Consider the following 16475-nt stretch of genomic DNA (forward strand, 5'->3'; position numbering starts at 1 on the left):
GAAATCCTACAGAAGTTCCTGCAGGAATTCCTCCGTATGTTCCTCCAAGAAATTCCTTCGAAAGTTCCTCCAGAAATTCCTCCGGAAGCTCCTTCAGGAATTGCTCCGGAAGCTCCTCCAGGAATTCTTCTGGAAGTTCCTCCGGAAGTTCCTCCAGGAATTCCTCCAAAAGTTCCTCCAGGAATTCCTCCGGAAGCTCCTCCAGGAATTGCTCCGGAAGTTCCTCCAGGAATTCTTCTGGAAGTTCCTCCGGAAGTTCCTCCAGGAATTCCTCCAAAAGTTCCTCCAGGAATTCCTCCGGAAGTTACTCCAGACATTCCTCCGGAAGTTCCTCCAGGAATTCCCCCTCCAGGAATTCATCCGGAAGTTCCTCCAGATATTCCTCCGGAAGTTCCTCCAGGTATCCCTCCGGAAGTTTCTCCAGGAATTCCTCCGGAATCGAAAATAATTTATTGTAATTTAAAGCAATGAAGATACAGATTCGATTGACACCACAAGCGAGCGGCAAGTGTGAAATGAATAAAAACTGAAGATTAGCAGAGGGCCATATGAGAGAACAATCATTGTTGAAATCGCTGTTATTCTGCCTAACGTCCACCCAGGAACGGCTTGGGTAGTGACGTGGTGATCACTGTACCAAGACAGGCAAAATAACAGTGATTTCAACCTGTGAATGTGCTTAACGATGCGAACCTTGCCTGTCTGGTCAATCGATGTCCAACACGGTCGTTGGAAAATAACGCTGGAGGAGGTGTGGACCAAAAAGAAACCAATCTTTCGGCATCTGAAGGTTTTCGGGTCCAGTGTGATGATGCACTTTCCAAAAATAAAGTGGAGGAAGTTTGATCCAGAGTCAAAGAAAGGCATTTTGGATACTGCAAGAACACCAAAGGATACCGTATCTACACGGATAGAAATTTCATTCATTTGATTCAAAAATATTCATGTTTGTTCACAAACTGATAATATGTTTGAATCAAACATATTTATTTTGAAAATTAAATTTAATTCCTGTTTGTTTCATGCGTGCACTAGTGGATAGCCCCTCGCTCGCTCTTGCAAAAGTAAACAAAAACTTCAGTTCGGGTCCGGTCCGATTGGATATTCCAGCAAAGAAATGGAAGCAAGTTTTTTCTTGCTTCCAAATTGCTGATGAGGATGTTTTTCAGGTACAATAAGGTAAGTAAATGAAATATGAACGTTAGCAATTGTGGAATCTGGTAGTCAAATGCTACCAGAATATAAATATTGCAATAATTGATAGGAAAATATTTTTGCGGCCAAACCAAAACAATAATATCCATGTTTGATTCAATAATTTCGGTGGTTGAAACAACGTAAAATGCATATTTGATTTGAAAATATTTTTCGTTTGCTTCAAATGTAACATTATGTTTGTTTCAAACGTATTTATGTTTGGTGCTAGAACAAACTGAACTTTTGTTAGAATTTACCTCAAATATGTTTGTTTGAACCATACTTTTTTCTGCGTGTACGAACCGGCAAGCGGTGAATTCCGAATTAGTCGAGATATGGTTGTTCTCGCAGATGGTGTGACAAGTTCAAGCGTAAGTGATCATAATGTCAAGCCATCGGAATTAATCGAGCTGCATTTCGAGGAAATAGTGGTACCTGCTAGTCTAGCTGATGAAGGCCATACTGGTGCTACATGGTGTCAAGATGAGACCACCGCTTTTCCTTCCGATGATGACAACAATCACAGTAATGAAGATGACGATTTCGAAGACGCTACCCAGGGTGGTTCAGTGGCGCCGGGAGTGGGTGGGACAGGTAGGACATGTCCTACGCATGAATTTTCCTGGGTGGGACAGTCAAAGTATTGTCCTACCCATGATTCTGGTAAGAACATATAAAGTCATTGGATGGCAAGAATTTGTGTGTTAGCAGAAGATGATTTTAAAGTTAATCAGAGTCCAAATAAAAATCATAGATGTTTTTGGTATCCTAAAGCAATAGACTACTGATTGATTGTTGTGTAGGACTTCAGGCACTTTAAAATCCCTAAAGTGCTATAGATGTCTATATTTTACAGATGTGAAATAGAAGTTGCTGAAATCTGCAAATGCGATTAATTAAATATTTTAGACATTATGATTAAGCACGATTGAATGGATTATTCAAAGCCCACGGAAAAAGTCTTCTTCAAACCTCAGAAGGTCTATTGAAATTTGAGGAACCAGAAACATACCGAAGACCGCTCTTAAAGGGTTCTGAGCAGATTCTTCGAGACGAGCCAGCCTCGGGCTGAAAGTCTCGGTAATCTATATCAGCGGTTCTCAACCTGGGGTACATGTACCCCTGGGGGTACCTTCGCTGGCCCCAGGGGGTACCTCGGACAAGAATGAGTAGTGGCGGCTCTACAGTCGCATCTCCACATCTCGATAATGAAAGGACCATCGACATAAGGAGAGGAAGGAAAATTGAAAGAAGTACTAGATCGATAAAAGCTCGTTGCAATGAAAAACGATAACAAAACAAATGTCATCTCTTGTTTTCGTTGTGTTTGTTATTGTCAAAAACTGGTCTAGTAGTCTAGAAATTCAAATATATCGACATAGGAGGTGACCAGAAGATATCGAGATAGAGAAGTTAGCGAGATGTAGAAAGCCCAAATGTATGTAGATTGAAGGGACCGATAAAACCTGAGAGATAAAACCATCGACATAGGTAGAGACATCGAGAAATAGAACATCGTGATGTAGAGAGTCGACTGTATTACAATTCCAATCAAACTTATTGATAAAGTTTGATAATTGTGAATTTTTTTATTTCAAATCTTATACATAATATGCATGACGATTAGTAAATCAAAGCCTATTGAATCCCACCCTCCAAAACAAGCACAGTGTATAAAGGGCGATAAAAATATCAAAAAGACAAAACGTTGAATGAACAATTTAAAAAAAACTTCAATGCAATCAATCTATTCGCTTCTGAACTAAAATCTAGAGTCTGATGGTACGAAAGCCTCCATTTGAGAGACATGGATGTTTTTTTTTCAAGAAGTTCAGTTGCTTCGTTGCAAGAGAATTAGAAGAATCGTTCTACGCTTCTCGGAAGCCTCCTTTCAAGAGACTGGGAAGCCCTCTTCAAAAGGCTCCGGAGCCTTTTTCAAGAGGCTTGGAGACTACTTTCAAGAGGTTCAGTAGCTTAGAAACGTACTTTCAAGATACTTAGAAGCCTTTAAAGAGGCTCGAAATCCGCTTTCAAGAGACTCTGATGCCTCCCTTCAAGAGGCTCGGAAGCCTTTTCTCAAGAGGATCAGAAGCCTCCTATTAAGAGGCTCTGAAGTCCCCTTTTCAGGGCTCGAAAGCCGGCTTCAAAGAGGCTCAGAGGCCTCCCTTTAACAGGCTTGGAAGCCTTCCTTTAAGAGGCTCGGAAGCCTCCATTCAAGAGGCTCGGAAGCTTATCTTGAAGAGGCTAGGAATTCTTTTTCCAGAACTGTTTCCCAAATTGGCATTTCCTATTTGTCCTACCCACGGCTCGGAACATGGATGCGCCTCTGGGTGGTATATATAGTAATGTAGAGTCCTGGACGCTACCGATTTAACAGAAACCGCGCTCCCACCACATATAAGTAAACCAGCTGATGTGTAGCAAGGGTTAAGGCGCAGTGGCAGGGGGCGGTCTTGCCCAGGCAAGTATACCGATTACATTAGCTATAGCACATTTTTTGGTGAAAGCGTTTCCATACAGTTACCTCCTGTCACGACTGTGTACGAGTTTGATGATCCGGCTACCTACGAAGAGCTTCTGCGCCTACCAGATCGAGACCTTTGGATACAAGCGGTGAACGATGAACTGCAGTCACAAAGTAAGAGCCAATCATGGGTCCTTGACGATCTACCTTGATGGGTCCTTGACGAACAAATGGCTGTTCCAAACGAATCGTGGTTCTGTCGGAACCATTGAACGGTACAAAGCTCGTCTTGTCGTTAAAGGATGGTTGTGCGTTATGCTACGATCCGATATCGACTGAGGAATAATTAACCGATGAATTCGCGAAGCTACTAGTGATTCAGAAACAACGCTGGTTTTGTGAATTACTACAAAAGATATTTTAGTTACTAGATAAAGATTGTCGCTTCGGTTCCCTTTGTTCTGCTGTCCGGAACATGTTGGGTACCAAGCTGTCAAATCGTATGGATTTTTCTTCTTTGACATTTAGCTCCCCTATCCTCGCCAGCAAAAGATGTTCCGGACAGCGACGACAGCGACAATGTTTATCTGGTAACTAAAATATCTTTTATTACCGTCGTGCGGGGCTTCTTTTGACAAATCGGGGGCTACTTTGGACATTTTGAAACAAGAATTACAACGTTAACTACTCTCAAATTGCCATTATCACCATTCGGGTGCCTTGTTGATAGTTGGATGGCAACTTTTTGTTTCAAATTTAGTATTTTTTTATTTAGTTTTTTTAGAAAATCAAAAATCCAAAGTAGCCCCCGGAGTCAAAAGAAACCCCGCACGAGGTACTACGCGTCTTGGATTAGGGAGGAGTATTGTAAATCATAGTAATCCCGATAATTCGTGTCACAAGAATGTTATGGAAATAGAAATAAATATTCATTCTCTTGTTAAACGTTACCCAAACCTAGGAACTTTTTTCAAATGGGCGTACATGATTCTGAGCTTGATTTTTGGAACGGCGACTGTACTCATTAATTAAACTGTTTTGGTGAACTTATGTGCCTAACAGAAGGAATAGATTCCGATCTATCTGGTAGAACCGTTAGCTGAACGAAATATGCTGAATTGAGAGAGTATTAGCCATTTCAAATTTCAAGGTCAAACACAGTTACGCCTATTTGAAAAAAGTCCCTAGAAACCAGACGAACTTTACAATATGTTTGGAACCATAAATCCGGATATTGGTGTCACAAAACTCTTCAAGACATTTCGACGCACCGCAAATCTGAGGTACTCATCTACAGCATTGAATCAGCTAGCTTAAAAACACAAGTTAATAAAAAACACTGCAATGATATTTAACAAAAAAAGTTAACAAAAGTTTAAAAAATGCTCTGATTGCAGAAACAGTGCTACGGATTTCTCGCTCTGTACTCGCTTTCAGTGACAGCGTTATGGAATGCTCCGAACTCCGCTTTTGATGACGGGGCTACGGAATCCTGTTGATCGTTGATCGTTGCAAGTTACCCCATTTGAGGGTGTCTGTTTTATCGAGAGCAAAACCACACGTTGCATGCAGTGACAACAAAAGATGCGGTCGATACGGTTTCCTTTTGATACTAATCAATGAAAGCTCCAATGAATGGGTCACAATTTAAAATATTTGTCTTTGAATTAAAATTTTTGTCTTTAAATTAAAAGTAACATGACTGTTAAGTAAATTAGTCAAAGTTCTTGCTTTTCTTTAATTGTTGATACTGTTTAAGAATTCATAACAGTCTGTAATCTGTGTTAAGGCGTTTTCTTCTTTTTCTGCAAAGCCGGGCCTTCCACTATCAAAGAAGAGGATTGTGTGGCCCCAAATTGCTGGAGCGAATTGTTATGACAGCAGCTCTCCGTGGGTGCGTGTGCACGCCACGGAGGTCTGACCAGAAGAGAGGACGAGTCATGGCTTGCTGCGCTCTGATCGACACGCTAAGGTGTTAATGTATAATCACACGCTGATGGTAATATACTCAAACCCCACATTTCCCTTCTTCTCTCATAAAAAAGGCAAAAAATCCACTAGCATAGAACGCATCGATTTTTTTAAGTTACTTGCGCGAAACGAAGATGAACATATTGCTTTTGAGAAACCGATGATTTCCTTTGAAAACTGAACACTAAAATAAACTTGTATGGTCATCGTGGTTATCAATCGCAAAACAACGAAATGCAAGTCAATAGGCTGTATCTTTCAAATGTTAAACTAAATTGGTAATTGATCTCACAAAAACATTTTATATTGTAACAATAATCTAAATATCTTATACCGTCCATTAAATCCAACTATCAACTTCATATATAGTAATACCATGCTGAACTTGCTAACAACCGCTTAGAACATGTGTTCCCAAGCTGTGGGTCATGACTGCCAGGGAGGTCGTGGGCTGATCAATGATGGGTTGCGAAAGACGAATCTCGATTCATTATTTTGTCCCACAAATCTATCACAGCCATTAGATTTGGATCTATTTAGTGAATGGAGAACAATAAATTTTGAGATTTTGTCAAATACAATGAAATCCAAACAATTCAAATCCAATCCAAATGTAATCCAATTCTAATAAAAATCCAAGCCACTTCAATCCAATTCCAATCAACATCCAATCCTAATCCAATCTAAATCCGTTCCAAATCCAAACAAATGCAATTCTAATCCAAATCTAAATCAAATAAAATTCTAATCCAAATCTAAATCAAATCTAATCTAAATCTAACCAAAATCTAATCCAAATCCAATCCATATGCATTTGAAATCCATTCCTATCAAATCCAACCAAAATCTAATCCAAATCCGTTCGAATTCCAAATCATTTCAATGAAGCAATTCTAAAAGCCAATGTGGGAGGGTCGAAAGCAATATGCGATTCTGCTAGGTGGGTCGCATGTACAAGTAGTTTGGGAATATCTGGCCTAGGATATGATATTTATCTAAAGTATGTACCTAAATTTCAGATTTATGTTAACCAGTACTATAAGCCAATAACTCAAAACTCATGACTTTGTGAATGCTGGTATCGTTTTTTGAGCTTCATGAATGTTGGATATCTCATCCAACGGGTAATTTCGCTACGACTACTAAGTCAGTAAATTCCAAAATAAACTTCAAGATAATATATTAAGCCTTCCAAACATCTTTGTAGCATACGATGGATCTCCATATCTCTCAGATTTCGATAGAACTAGTTTAACTGGTAGTCTCATGTACACTAAAATCGCTAAGTTATACATTTCAAACTAAATTTATTTTCATCAAAATAAATGCTTCCATGACCCACCTTGGGATTTTATAGATTGTCAATTTTTTTGGCAGTCTCCATTTTCCAAACCACAATCCATTTCCCAGCGGTCTTCCAGCCGCGCTTTGTGGTTTTCCAAACCACAATCCATTTCCAGCGGTCTTCCAGACGCGCTTTGTGATTTTCCAAACCACAATCCATTTTCCAGCGGTCTTCCAGACGCGCTTTGTGATTTTCCAAACCACAATCCATTTTCCAGCGGTCTTTCAGACACGCTTTGTGATTTTTCAAACCACAATCCATTTTCCAGCGGTCTTCCAGACGCGCTTTGTGATTTTCCAAACCACAATCCATTTTCCAGCGGTCTTCCAGACGCGCTTTGTGATTTTCCAAACCACAATCCATTTTCCAGCGATCATCTCGACGCGCTTTGCGGTTTTCTAAACCACAATCCGATTTCCAGCGGTCTTCCAGACGCGCTTTGTGGTTTTCCAAACCACAATCCATTTTCCAGCGATCATCCCGACGCGCTTTGTGGTTTTCTAAACCACAATCCGATTTCCAGCGGTCTTCCAGACGCGCTTTGTGGTTTTCCAAACCACAATCCATTTTCCAGCGGTCTTCCAGACGCGCTTTGTGATTTTCCAAACCACAATCCATTTCCAGCGGTCTTCCAGACGCGCTTTGTGATTTTTCAAACCACAATCCATTTTCCAGCGGTCTTCCAGACGCGCTTTGTGATTTTACAAACCACAATCCATTTTGCAGCGTTCTTCCAGACGCGCTTTGTAGCAATACAAACCCATTGCCTTGTGTTTTTTATCATCAGATATTTTAACACATTACCAATTGAATTCAACTCACCTTTTGAAATCAGCGTCAGGATTCAACAAATCTCCTGGCAGGATCGCCAAAATGTGTGGCCCCAAATTGCTGGAGCGAATTGTTATGACAGCAGCTCTCCGTGGGTGCGTGTGCACGCCACGGAGGTCTGACCAGAAGAGAGGACGAGTCATGGCTTGCTGCGCTCTGATCGACACGCTGAGGTGTTAATGTATAATCACACGCTGATGGTAATATACTCAAACCCCAAAAGGATGGAAAGGAAAAGGAAAAGGAAGAGGAAAAACTAGTCGATGAGCGAAAAAGACACTTGAAAGTGTCATAATCACGGTTCTATGAATTTAAATACACACAGTCTATGGGTGGCGTTTTTCTTATGGACTGCACCACTACTGTCAGCTGAAGCCATTTGGACGTAGGAGGAAGAGCGACGATGAGGTCGGTGTGGAATATCACTGGGAGGAGTTGAATGATTGCTGCTAATTTTGCTTCGGAAGAATGAGAAGCGGTTTCTAAAGAGTTGTTGAAAAAGTTTTATTGGTACCCATTCATGGGGCTATTGAATGAAGTTTTTAGGACACTTTGTGAGGATTTGTATGACAATTGCTTGCGTTTCATATGAATGCATTCCGGAGGAATGCATTGAGAACATGTATCCCGGAATCCAAAACTAATTTCACTTGCGTTTTCGAGGGCACCCCACTCGATATGGTGCGTTGCTTCCGTACTGAAAGGGGGCCCTTAAAAACGTGAGTAAAACTAGCTTTGGATTCCGGGAGGCTTTTCCTTAAGGAGATATAAAAATAACGTAGCAGTATGTGCAACTGTTACATTTTCTACCTCATGGTCACATGCATATATTAAGTCACTTAACTTTATTATGTTCTTTAGCGGTTTCTGGTATTCTAAATGAACTCCAGCACCCAACCAGCGGATAATAGATTTTCATACAATCCTGTATTCGAATGTAACAAAATCTGTATAAAAACTGGACATACGCAAAACCGATAGATGCTTGTACACAATTTTATACAAAATATTTTGCAAGGTGTGGCATCCTCTTCTGCTAATACCATATACATATATGAATGTCCTATAAAATTGTGTCCTTCTGGTGTCGAACTCGGCGAATATGGTCACGTGTGTTCATATTCAAGGCTCGGTTATTGAAAAAGATATATGCATGCGTTCATCCGTTTGGTGCAATCACATGGCCACTGACCAGTGCTCTAAACCAATGCGAGCCTATTCGGCTAATAATTCACCTCTAACAACCTGATGCCACTTCTCTTCACACATCACTCATCTGTCACCTATATTTCATAACAACTCACAATCATATGACGACCATAAGAAGGGTAGAAAAAAGTATGAAATTTTACTGCTGCAGGAATTGAAACGAAATCAGGTCACAGATGGGAGCACCCAACTCCAACGGCGGCGGGTGTTAATTTCAACGCTGTGCCACTTTATGCAGAAGGGTTCTGTTTGCTTACGGAATGGTTATCGCGCATTTAAACTAGAGTTGACTCTCATCCATTACGCTGCTTTGGATGCACGGCGCGAGTTCTGTATGGTGCCCTCGATCAACAGCACCAATAACCAACAGCTTCATGGCGGTGGTCGCTCATGGTGCAAATATTAATGTACAGACATATGTACGTGTGAACCCACCCACTTGGCGGGGGCGTAGGGTTAACAGAACTGGCTTAAAATGGGATGTCTTTTGAACCAAGCAAGCAAGACGGACTTCAATCAGATCAATCAAAAGAAGGAAGACACCAAACATGGAATCGAATGAAAAGCAATACATTGTTGACCGAATATCCTTTTCGTTAACCCTATCAATTCTCCCAACTGGAGGTTATCTCCACAATGAAAGCAAAACCATTCGCATATTGACTACCGCTCCTGTTGACCACGCGGATAGTTGGTCTGACAAACAAATAAACCCCGCAAATTTTCTGCGCCCAGTGCGAAATAATTGCGCGAGTGACTCTTCCTCACTTTGCGTCATCAGGGCCAGCAGAGGCAATGTAGCAAACTATAACAAACAGCGCAATTGTGCAAACAACAGACAAACCGAACAAATAGTGAATAGGGTGTAGGATAAAAAATTGAACACTTTGCAGCCATATTTAAGTCTAACCTTTGGCACATCAAAAAAATGATTTGAATAATTATATTTGTTAGGATTAGCAAATCACCCCTTGTAGAAAAAAATGTTGCTTAACCCTATGAATGAACGTTAAAAAACTTCGTCATGGCGCATTATTAAACTTTCATCATGATCATGTGTTGAAAATATTTATTACTATTTATGATTATTTCTGCCCTGGCCGAATAAATAACGAGCAAAAATTGGTCATGTTATATCGCGTTATTATGCAACATTTGAAGTGAGGTATGGGGCCGCGTTGAGGCGTAGAGGACGCGCGCGGAAGCTACCAACCATCAAACCAACCGACCAACTGTGTATTATTGCATATTGGTCCCGCGGGGAATTTGTTTGTCATTCGTGTGTGCGCGGTGCGGTGTCAAAGGGTGTTCGAAATCTCCTGCTCCGGAACAAAAAGCCCATTGGCGACGATGATATAAAGCAGGCAGATTTATGCGATTTTTCCGCCACATGTGACCATTTGCAAAGCAGCTGTTTCTGCTGATTTCGAGTCTCCCGGGTTATACTTTCGGCCTATATATTTTCGGTGTTTTTCAATGGCGACATTTCAATGAGTAAGCATTCCGTTGCAAACTGATTTCCAGAGCCATGCATGGTTAGGATACGTTCAAATATAATGTAGCATTTCGGAGGGGAGGCGGAAACGATGTGATTGACCATTTATTAAGTACCGTGGGGCATCAAAATCCTTACACCTTAAAACTTTAGAATATGCTGTTGTTGTCTCTATAAAATACGAATCAAATGCAATGTTCATCGTTGTTATTTGTACACAAGGACCTCTTTGTTCCACTCTTACGCATCAAAAACTACGAAAACCTTGATAAAATAAAATAATGAACAAAACTAACACCTCCTGAATCAAGATCCATCAACTGTGGACGGATTTCGTTCAAAGGATCAAAGTCCGGACGGCTATTTTCTAACTAATTATTTAAATTAAAGTAGACCGATTGACTAAACTATCACTGTAAATAATTTAATACGCACTTTGAGAAGCAATCCTTTCGATTTATATTCCACTGATCTAACTGTTTTTATTGCAATTTGCATCTAAACACAGTCACTTCCCAAGAAACATTTTAAGTTTTATTCCGCTCTAAAAATGGTTTTCAAGATCAATTTATAAGATCTAACAATAAAACCGAGTAATAAACGGCAACCTTCTGATGACCACTATAAGAGTAATGCAACGTACACACCAGTCAAGCAGTTTGACGAACATTGACTCCGCCCCCAAGAAAACGCTTCGGTTGCTGCTTTGTTTGAACGTGTGTGAAGTTGTTCGAACAACCTTTTGACAGTTGTCGGCTCGGTTGGAAAAAATTAAAACGGTTTGATTTTGGTTTGAGTTGTCGGGGGTGGAGTCAAAGTTCGCCGAACATGTTTGAGCATTTGTAGTGAAGTTGCACAAACCCCCATATATTTTGTGATGGTTGGTGCTCAAGTTGGCGCTTCGGTCGTTCGTGTGTGATATTGTTGGTCGAATAAATTGATTGTTCGTGTCGCTGTTGGTGAAACTTGATGGATGTTTGAATAAACGAGAGGTGGAGTCAATGTTGGTCAAACTGCTTGACCGTGTGTACGTTCCATAAGATATTGCCAAGTGGCCCTCTCCAGATAACCACTATAAACCTATTATAAGAGCATTTAGAAACCCTTTTTAAACCACCCGCAAAAAAGGGAATTTGGCTGCGGCAGCTGTCAAAATGTTGCATTAAAAAAGAGAAACAAATCTTTGCAGAAAAATAATAACAAAATGGATTGTTGATGAAAATTATGATGATGACAACAAAATAATATTTTATTTCAGGTTGTTTTTTTCGATTCAGTACCATTGAAAAGAAGTGCGCTTCCGATTTTATGGTCAAATGTTGTGAAAAAAAAAAAAAGTTGAACACGACGCGCCGGCCATATAACGTAGTTCAGGGAAATAAATCGGAAATATTGATTACCACAACATCTAGGATGTCCACTAAATCGATTAGTATTTTTGCCCAAACTATTAATTAATAAAATTATTCATCGGAAAAAGTATGATAAGCGGTGAAAATTTCGTTAAATCACGCATTTCAGTGATATATTTCACTGACTGCGAAATGCTTTTCCGTTTTCAATATGGCCATCATGGAATTTGATCAGAAAAATTTTGCTTTTAAAAACACCGTCATAAACTCTTCGCAATACAAACATTTTTATGGGGTAATTTATTTGACCACATTATGACCAAAAATTGTAGCTTTATTCGAGCGTTGAAAATTGGATTTATTACGCTCTTCATCACTACCATAGATCTGTTCATAATAGGCATTTGACGTTTGAAACATTTTTCAGCATATTTATGGGAGGTTTTATTGATAGCAATAAGAGCGCCAATAAAACTGAGCAATCAGCTCGGTGATTGCTGTCATAAGTCCGCAATAAGAATTTAGATAAATCCAAGAAGCATGGAAATTGTTACTTGGGTTTTGATACTTTTTGACCAAAACACGCGAACAAATGTCAGCTGAAAATCTAAGTTTACAGGAAAGCAATTCGGTTTTGATTTGTGTTGTTTAAATTCCAAAGCCTACTTTCTATTTCAATGATCGAAAGAATTACTGTCAAGTATAAGGACAGGATGCGATGTGGCGAATCGAACCGTGCATAAATCATACTATTCGGTCCATATCCGTTCTTTAGTTATATTGCCTCAAAGGAAATGAAAACTCATTTTAATATGTAGAGATGTGTCACAAAGTGGGGAGGGGATGTCGAAAATCGTCATTCATGGATAGCCTTTATGACAGATAGGCGCTTCTCAACAAGCCATGTTATCAACGCTGAAGAAAGGCGATAAGAGTTTCTTTGGATTATTTGTGATCCGTATGTACTCAGTTATTGAAAAATGCTCATGGAAACCCCCTGTACTCTAGGAAATAAAAGGCCGAGCAATTGGCTTAGTTGAAAATTGATTCATTCTTGAATAAATTCACCCACTTCATCTTGAAGTATTGATAACATGAAAAGCCATATAAATACTTGTTTGCTGTATCACAAATCAGTTTGCAGTTTGCAATTGAAATAATCACGCTGGGCAATCGAAATAATTTACAATGAAGATAATTCTGTTAATATGTGTTGTCTGCTTGATCAGCTACGTAACTTCTGAACCTACTTGTCCCCCATCAAGCGGTACTGATTCACCGGTTTATTTTGCCCATCCGTCGGATTGCAGCAAGTTTCTAACATGCCATCAGGGGAATTTGTTAGAGTTCAGCTGTCCAACTGGAACGCTCTGGAATGACAACGTTAAGGCGTGTGATCTACCTGGAAACGTGTTTTGCTCGTCACAATCAACGACTACAACGGAGTCTACAACCACTACCACTACCACGGAGCAAACTACCACTACAACCAGCGTGTTTCAAACTACAACCTCCACAGTAGCTGCTCCTACAACCACATCTTCTGCTCCTACTGGAAAATGTCCGGATAAGCCCGATCCGGATCATGACGTATTCCTTCCTCATGAAGATTGTACCAAGTATTACATCTGCACATGGGGAGGAGTTCCCGTTGAACAGAGCTGTCCTCCACATTTGCACTGGAACCAACAGCAGTCATACTGTGACTACCCACCTCAAGCAGGCTGCCCAGTTGAGAGTGGTTCAAAATAGGATTTTTTCAATTCCCCTATGTCTAATCGACGCTCTTTTTAATGCTCTAAAGGGCCCCTTTTGACAGTGCACATTACTTATTCATTTTGTTTAGAAATTGTTATAACAAATGGAAACCTTTCTCTCTATTCTTCTAAAATTGTTGAGTTCTAAAACTAAAACTAATGTGAATACAAATAGTATAAGTAATACGCTTTCAAAGCTCAGTGCTATAGAAAAAATTCCAATAAAAGTAAAAATATATCCTTGTGATAGATTTTTCACTTTCTTCCCTGGGAGCACTGATCCTGGTACACCGTAGGTAGCACAGCAACTCCTCCACTAATGTAGAGAATGCGCCTTCACCCTGAAAGGTTATCGCTGTCTCTCCAATATATTGTGATAGGGACGAGGCGATGTATCACCGATCGAAAACATTACAAATGACCATTGTTCTTAACGTACTTAGTTCTGGTTCTAACAGCCCAGCATCGACTGTTTCTTGTTCGAGCTCATTACAGCACGTCGTGAGCACAGGTTTATCTCAGTACGCTCAACGTCATCGGAATGTACGCATGCTAGCCTCGTGGAAGCCCCTAATCCTCTCGTAAACGTCGACCAACTCCAGCCAGCGTTCAGCAGCCACTTCGATCGTGTATACGAGTTCGGTGGAGAGGTCTTCTAACCACCCATCGCAGGCAAGTACGCTTGCAATGAGAGAATTTTGCTTCCGGTTGTGTGGTATAGAATCTGTGCGTTATGAATGCTCTTATAATAGAGATGATAGTAGCAGCACATCTAACCAACGGAGCCATCCACCGCTAGGCAACATTCATCTCAACGAGTTCATCACCCAGGTCATAGCATGCCATGCATCTTCCTCTTTCCCAGCATGACCGTCACCGTGAGCATACGCAGTTTCCCAACCAATCTTGCGCTCCAATACTCCATTGCGCAGTGACGTCACGCATGACTTTTGACAGGTACTGGTCCTGTTGTTTACAGTCGATTCAATTTTAATTTCAAGATTCTTCTGTTATTCTTTGGATTACCTGGTTGATTATTATCTATAAATTTATAAACGTTGTTGTATTTCAATGCAGAATGTTCAAAATGTCTTTAACAACGTGAAATATTCATATTTCATTTGGAACAAAAAAAAATCTTAGTCCGAAACGTAAACAACAGGACCAGTACCTGTCAAAATTGTGAGGTTAGGTTTGCCGCGCGCAAAGACCTATACCAGTGACCAGCCGAATACGGACCGGCGGAATAGCATAAACCCCACATTGGTGATCCTCCCAGGTAATCGCAAGGTTTTTTGAAGTAGGACTACGTCCTTCGGTACGATATGGGGGGGGGGTCATTCTGCAGATTCAACTTTAAGGCTCTATAAACCGCAATCAAGACGACAATGATAAGAAAATTATTTTGAGCTTTTTAGTGGAATGTTTTCACCTGTCATAAGACGAGTTTGAACAATCCCATTGAATTCCACCACTTAATTGTAAGTTAAACTTTTTGCATGCGCAAAAGAGTTTTTAAAAACTAAAACTAAAACTACAATTAAAATTAAAACGACTACATGCTATGATGGTTATAATCGAACTGCTTGCGATTTATTGTTGATTTCTCTATTTATAATTGACAATTTTGTTTGTTTTAAATTGAAATAAGAACTGTGTGCGATACCGGTCAAAGGAATGCGGGCATCGGCTGGATGTTTTGACTAGCTGATGTGCAGCAGAAACGGCTGATGTGTAGCAGGAACGGCGCATGATAACTCCTCCCTTCCTAAAATGACTTTGCCCTCAAAGTCTTATCGGACGATTGGCTGTTGGCATGTTAAGATAATTATTGATAACTTGAAGTCTTTCATTGGTGATATCCGAATATGGGGATTTCGTTGGGTTTTCTTCTGGTGCAGATGCTTTCATTTGATCCTGTAGGTTGATTTCTATTTTGGAATCCTAGATTGTTTCTTGGTGATGATGAAGTAGATTGTAAAAGCGGCTGTTATTAGGAATAGAGTTGAAAACTTATTGCTCCAAAAACGTGAAGTTTCCACTGTAAAGAATTATTAGTCAAGTACATGTGCTTGAGCACTGATCTGTGCTTTAATGTAAGATTTGCCAAATATTCGTGTGGTGGAATATCCATTAGGTTTTCGGCATGGGCTAGTATTCCGGTTGTAGGTCTGAAGGATAATTTTGGGGTTTGTATGATGAGATTCGTATAGCTGTCGTTATCAATGCTTACTTCACATTTTCAAAATGGATTAAGTATGATCCTTCTAAGCGTTGATTCAATTTACTACAGTTGGATTGTTATGTTGTGTTTACGTTGTTTAAAAGGATAGTAGCGTCATTTATTCGCTTGATGATTCCAGTTGAATAGACCTTTTCGTATGTGCAATTTGCATGATGTAATTGGACCAAATTAAAAATACAAGGAGTTGTTGGTTGTGGCATTTCGGATTCACATATAAAATTTTCTGAGTCCTCTTGGCATGGTTGTGAGGATTCGAAGATGTGTGAATTATTGTTGATAAGATAGTTCGACTTGATGTGGATTCGACTTCCATTTAAAATGAGTGGACTAACATACTCATAACTGTAGATTTCACTTGAGAACTGTGGAACTTTTAACATGTACATAACGTGTGTATTATTCATTGCGACCTGTGTACTTGATTTACTTAATAAGTCTTCAAAGGATTTTACGTGGATATTTTGGTGTTCGAGGAACTGTTTAATTCTTAAGTAGTCCTTCATAGTTAAGAGTTGACTACTAGGGATTCCATTTTTTGCAAGTAAAATAGCATCTTCTAGCACTTCTAGTTGATGTTGAGCGGCGTTAAGATTTAGCAAAATTGTGAGG

At 40.0% G+C, this 16475-nt stretch overlaps 2 protein-coding genes across 2 annotated transcripts in view; both read left to right on the forward strand.

Annotated features, from left to right (window-relative positions):
* LOC134214591 (uncharacterized) overlaps positions 1–16475 on the forward strand; it is a 219205-nt gene that overhangs the window by 79592 nt on the left and 123138 nt on the right. The window lies entirely within an intron of this gene.
* Positions 12981–16475, forward strand: part of LOC134209062 (probable chitinase 10) — a 92990-nt gene continuing 89495 nt past the window's right edge. Inside the window, exon 1 of the mRNA XM_062685044.1 lies at positions 12981–13605. Within this exon, the coding sequence (XP_062541028.1) occupies positions 13053–13605 (553 nt within the window). The 5' untranslated portion in view covers positions 12981–13052. The remainder of the gene's footprint in view (positions 13606–16475) is intronic.

Source organism: Armigeres subalbatus, chromosome 2 (assembly GCF_024139115.2).
Source record: "Armigeres subalbatus isolate Guangzhou_Male chromosome 2, GZ_Asu_2, whole genome shotgun sequence".
Classification (NCBI taxonomy): Eukaryota; Metazoa; Arthropoda; class Insecta; order Diptera; family Culicidae; genus Armigeres; species Armigeres subalbatus.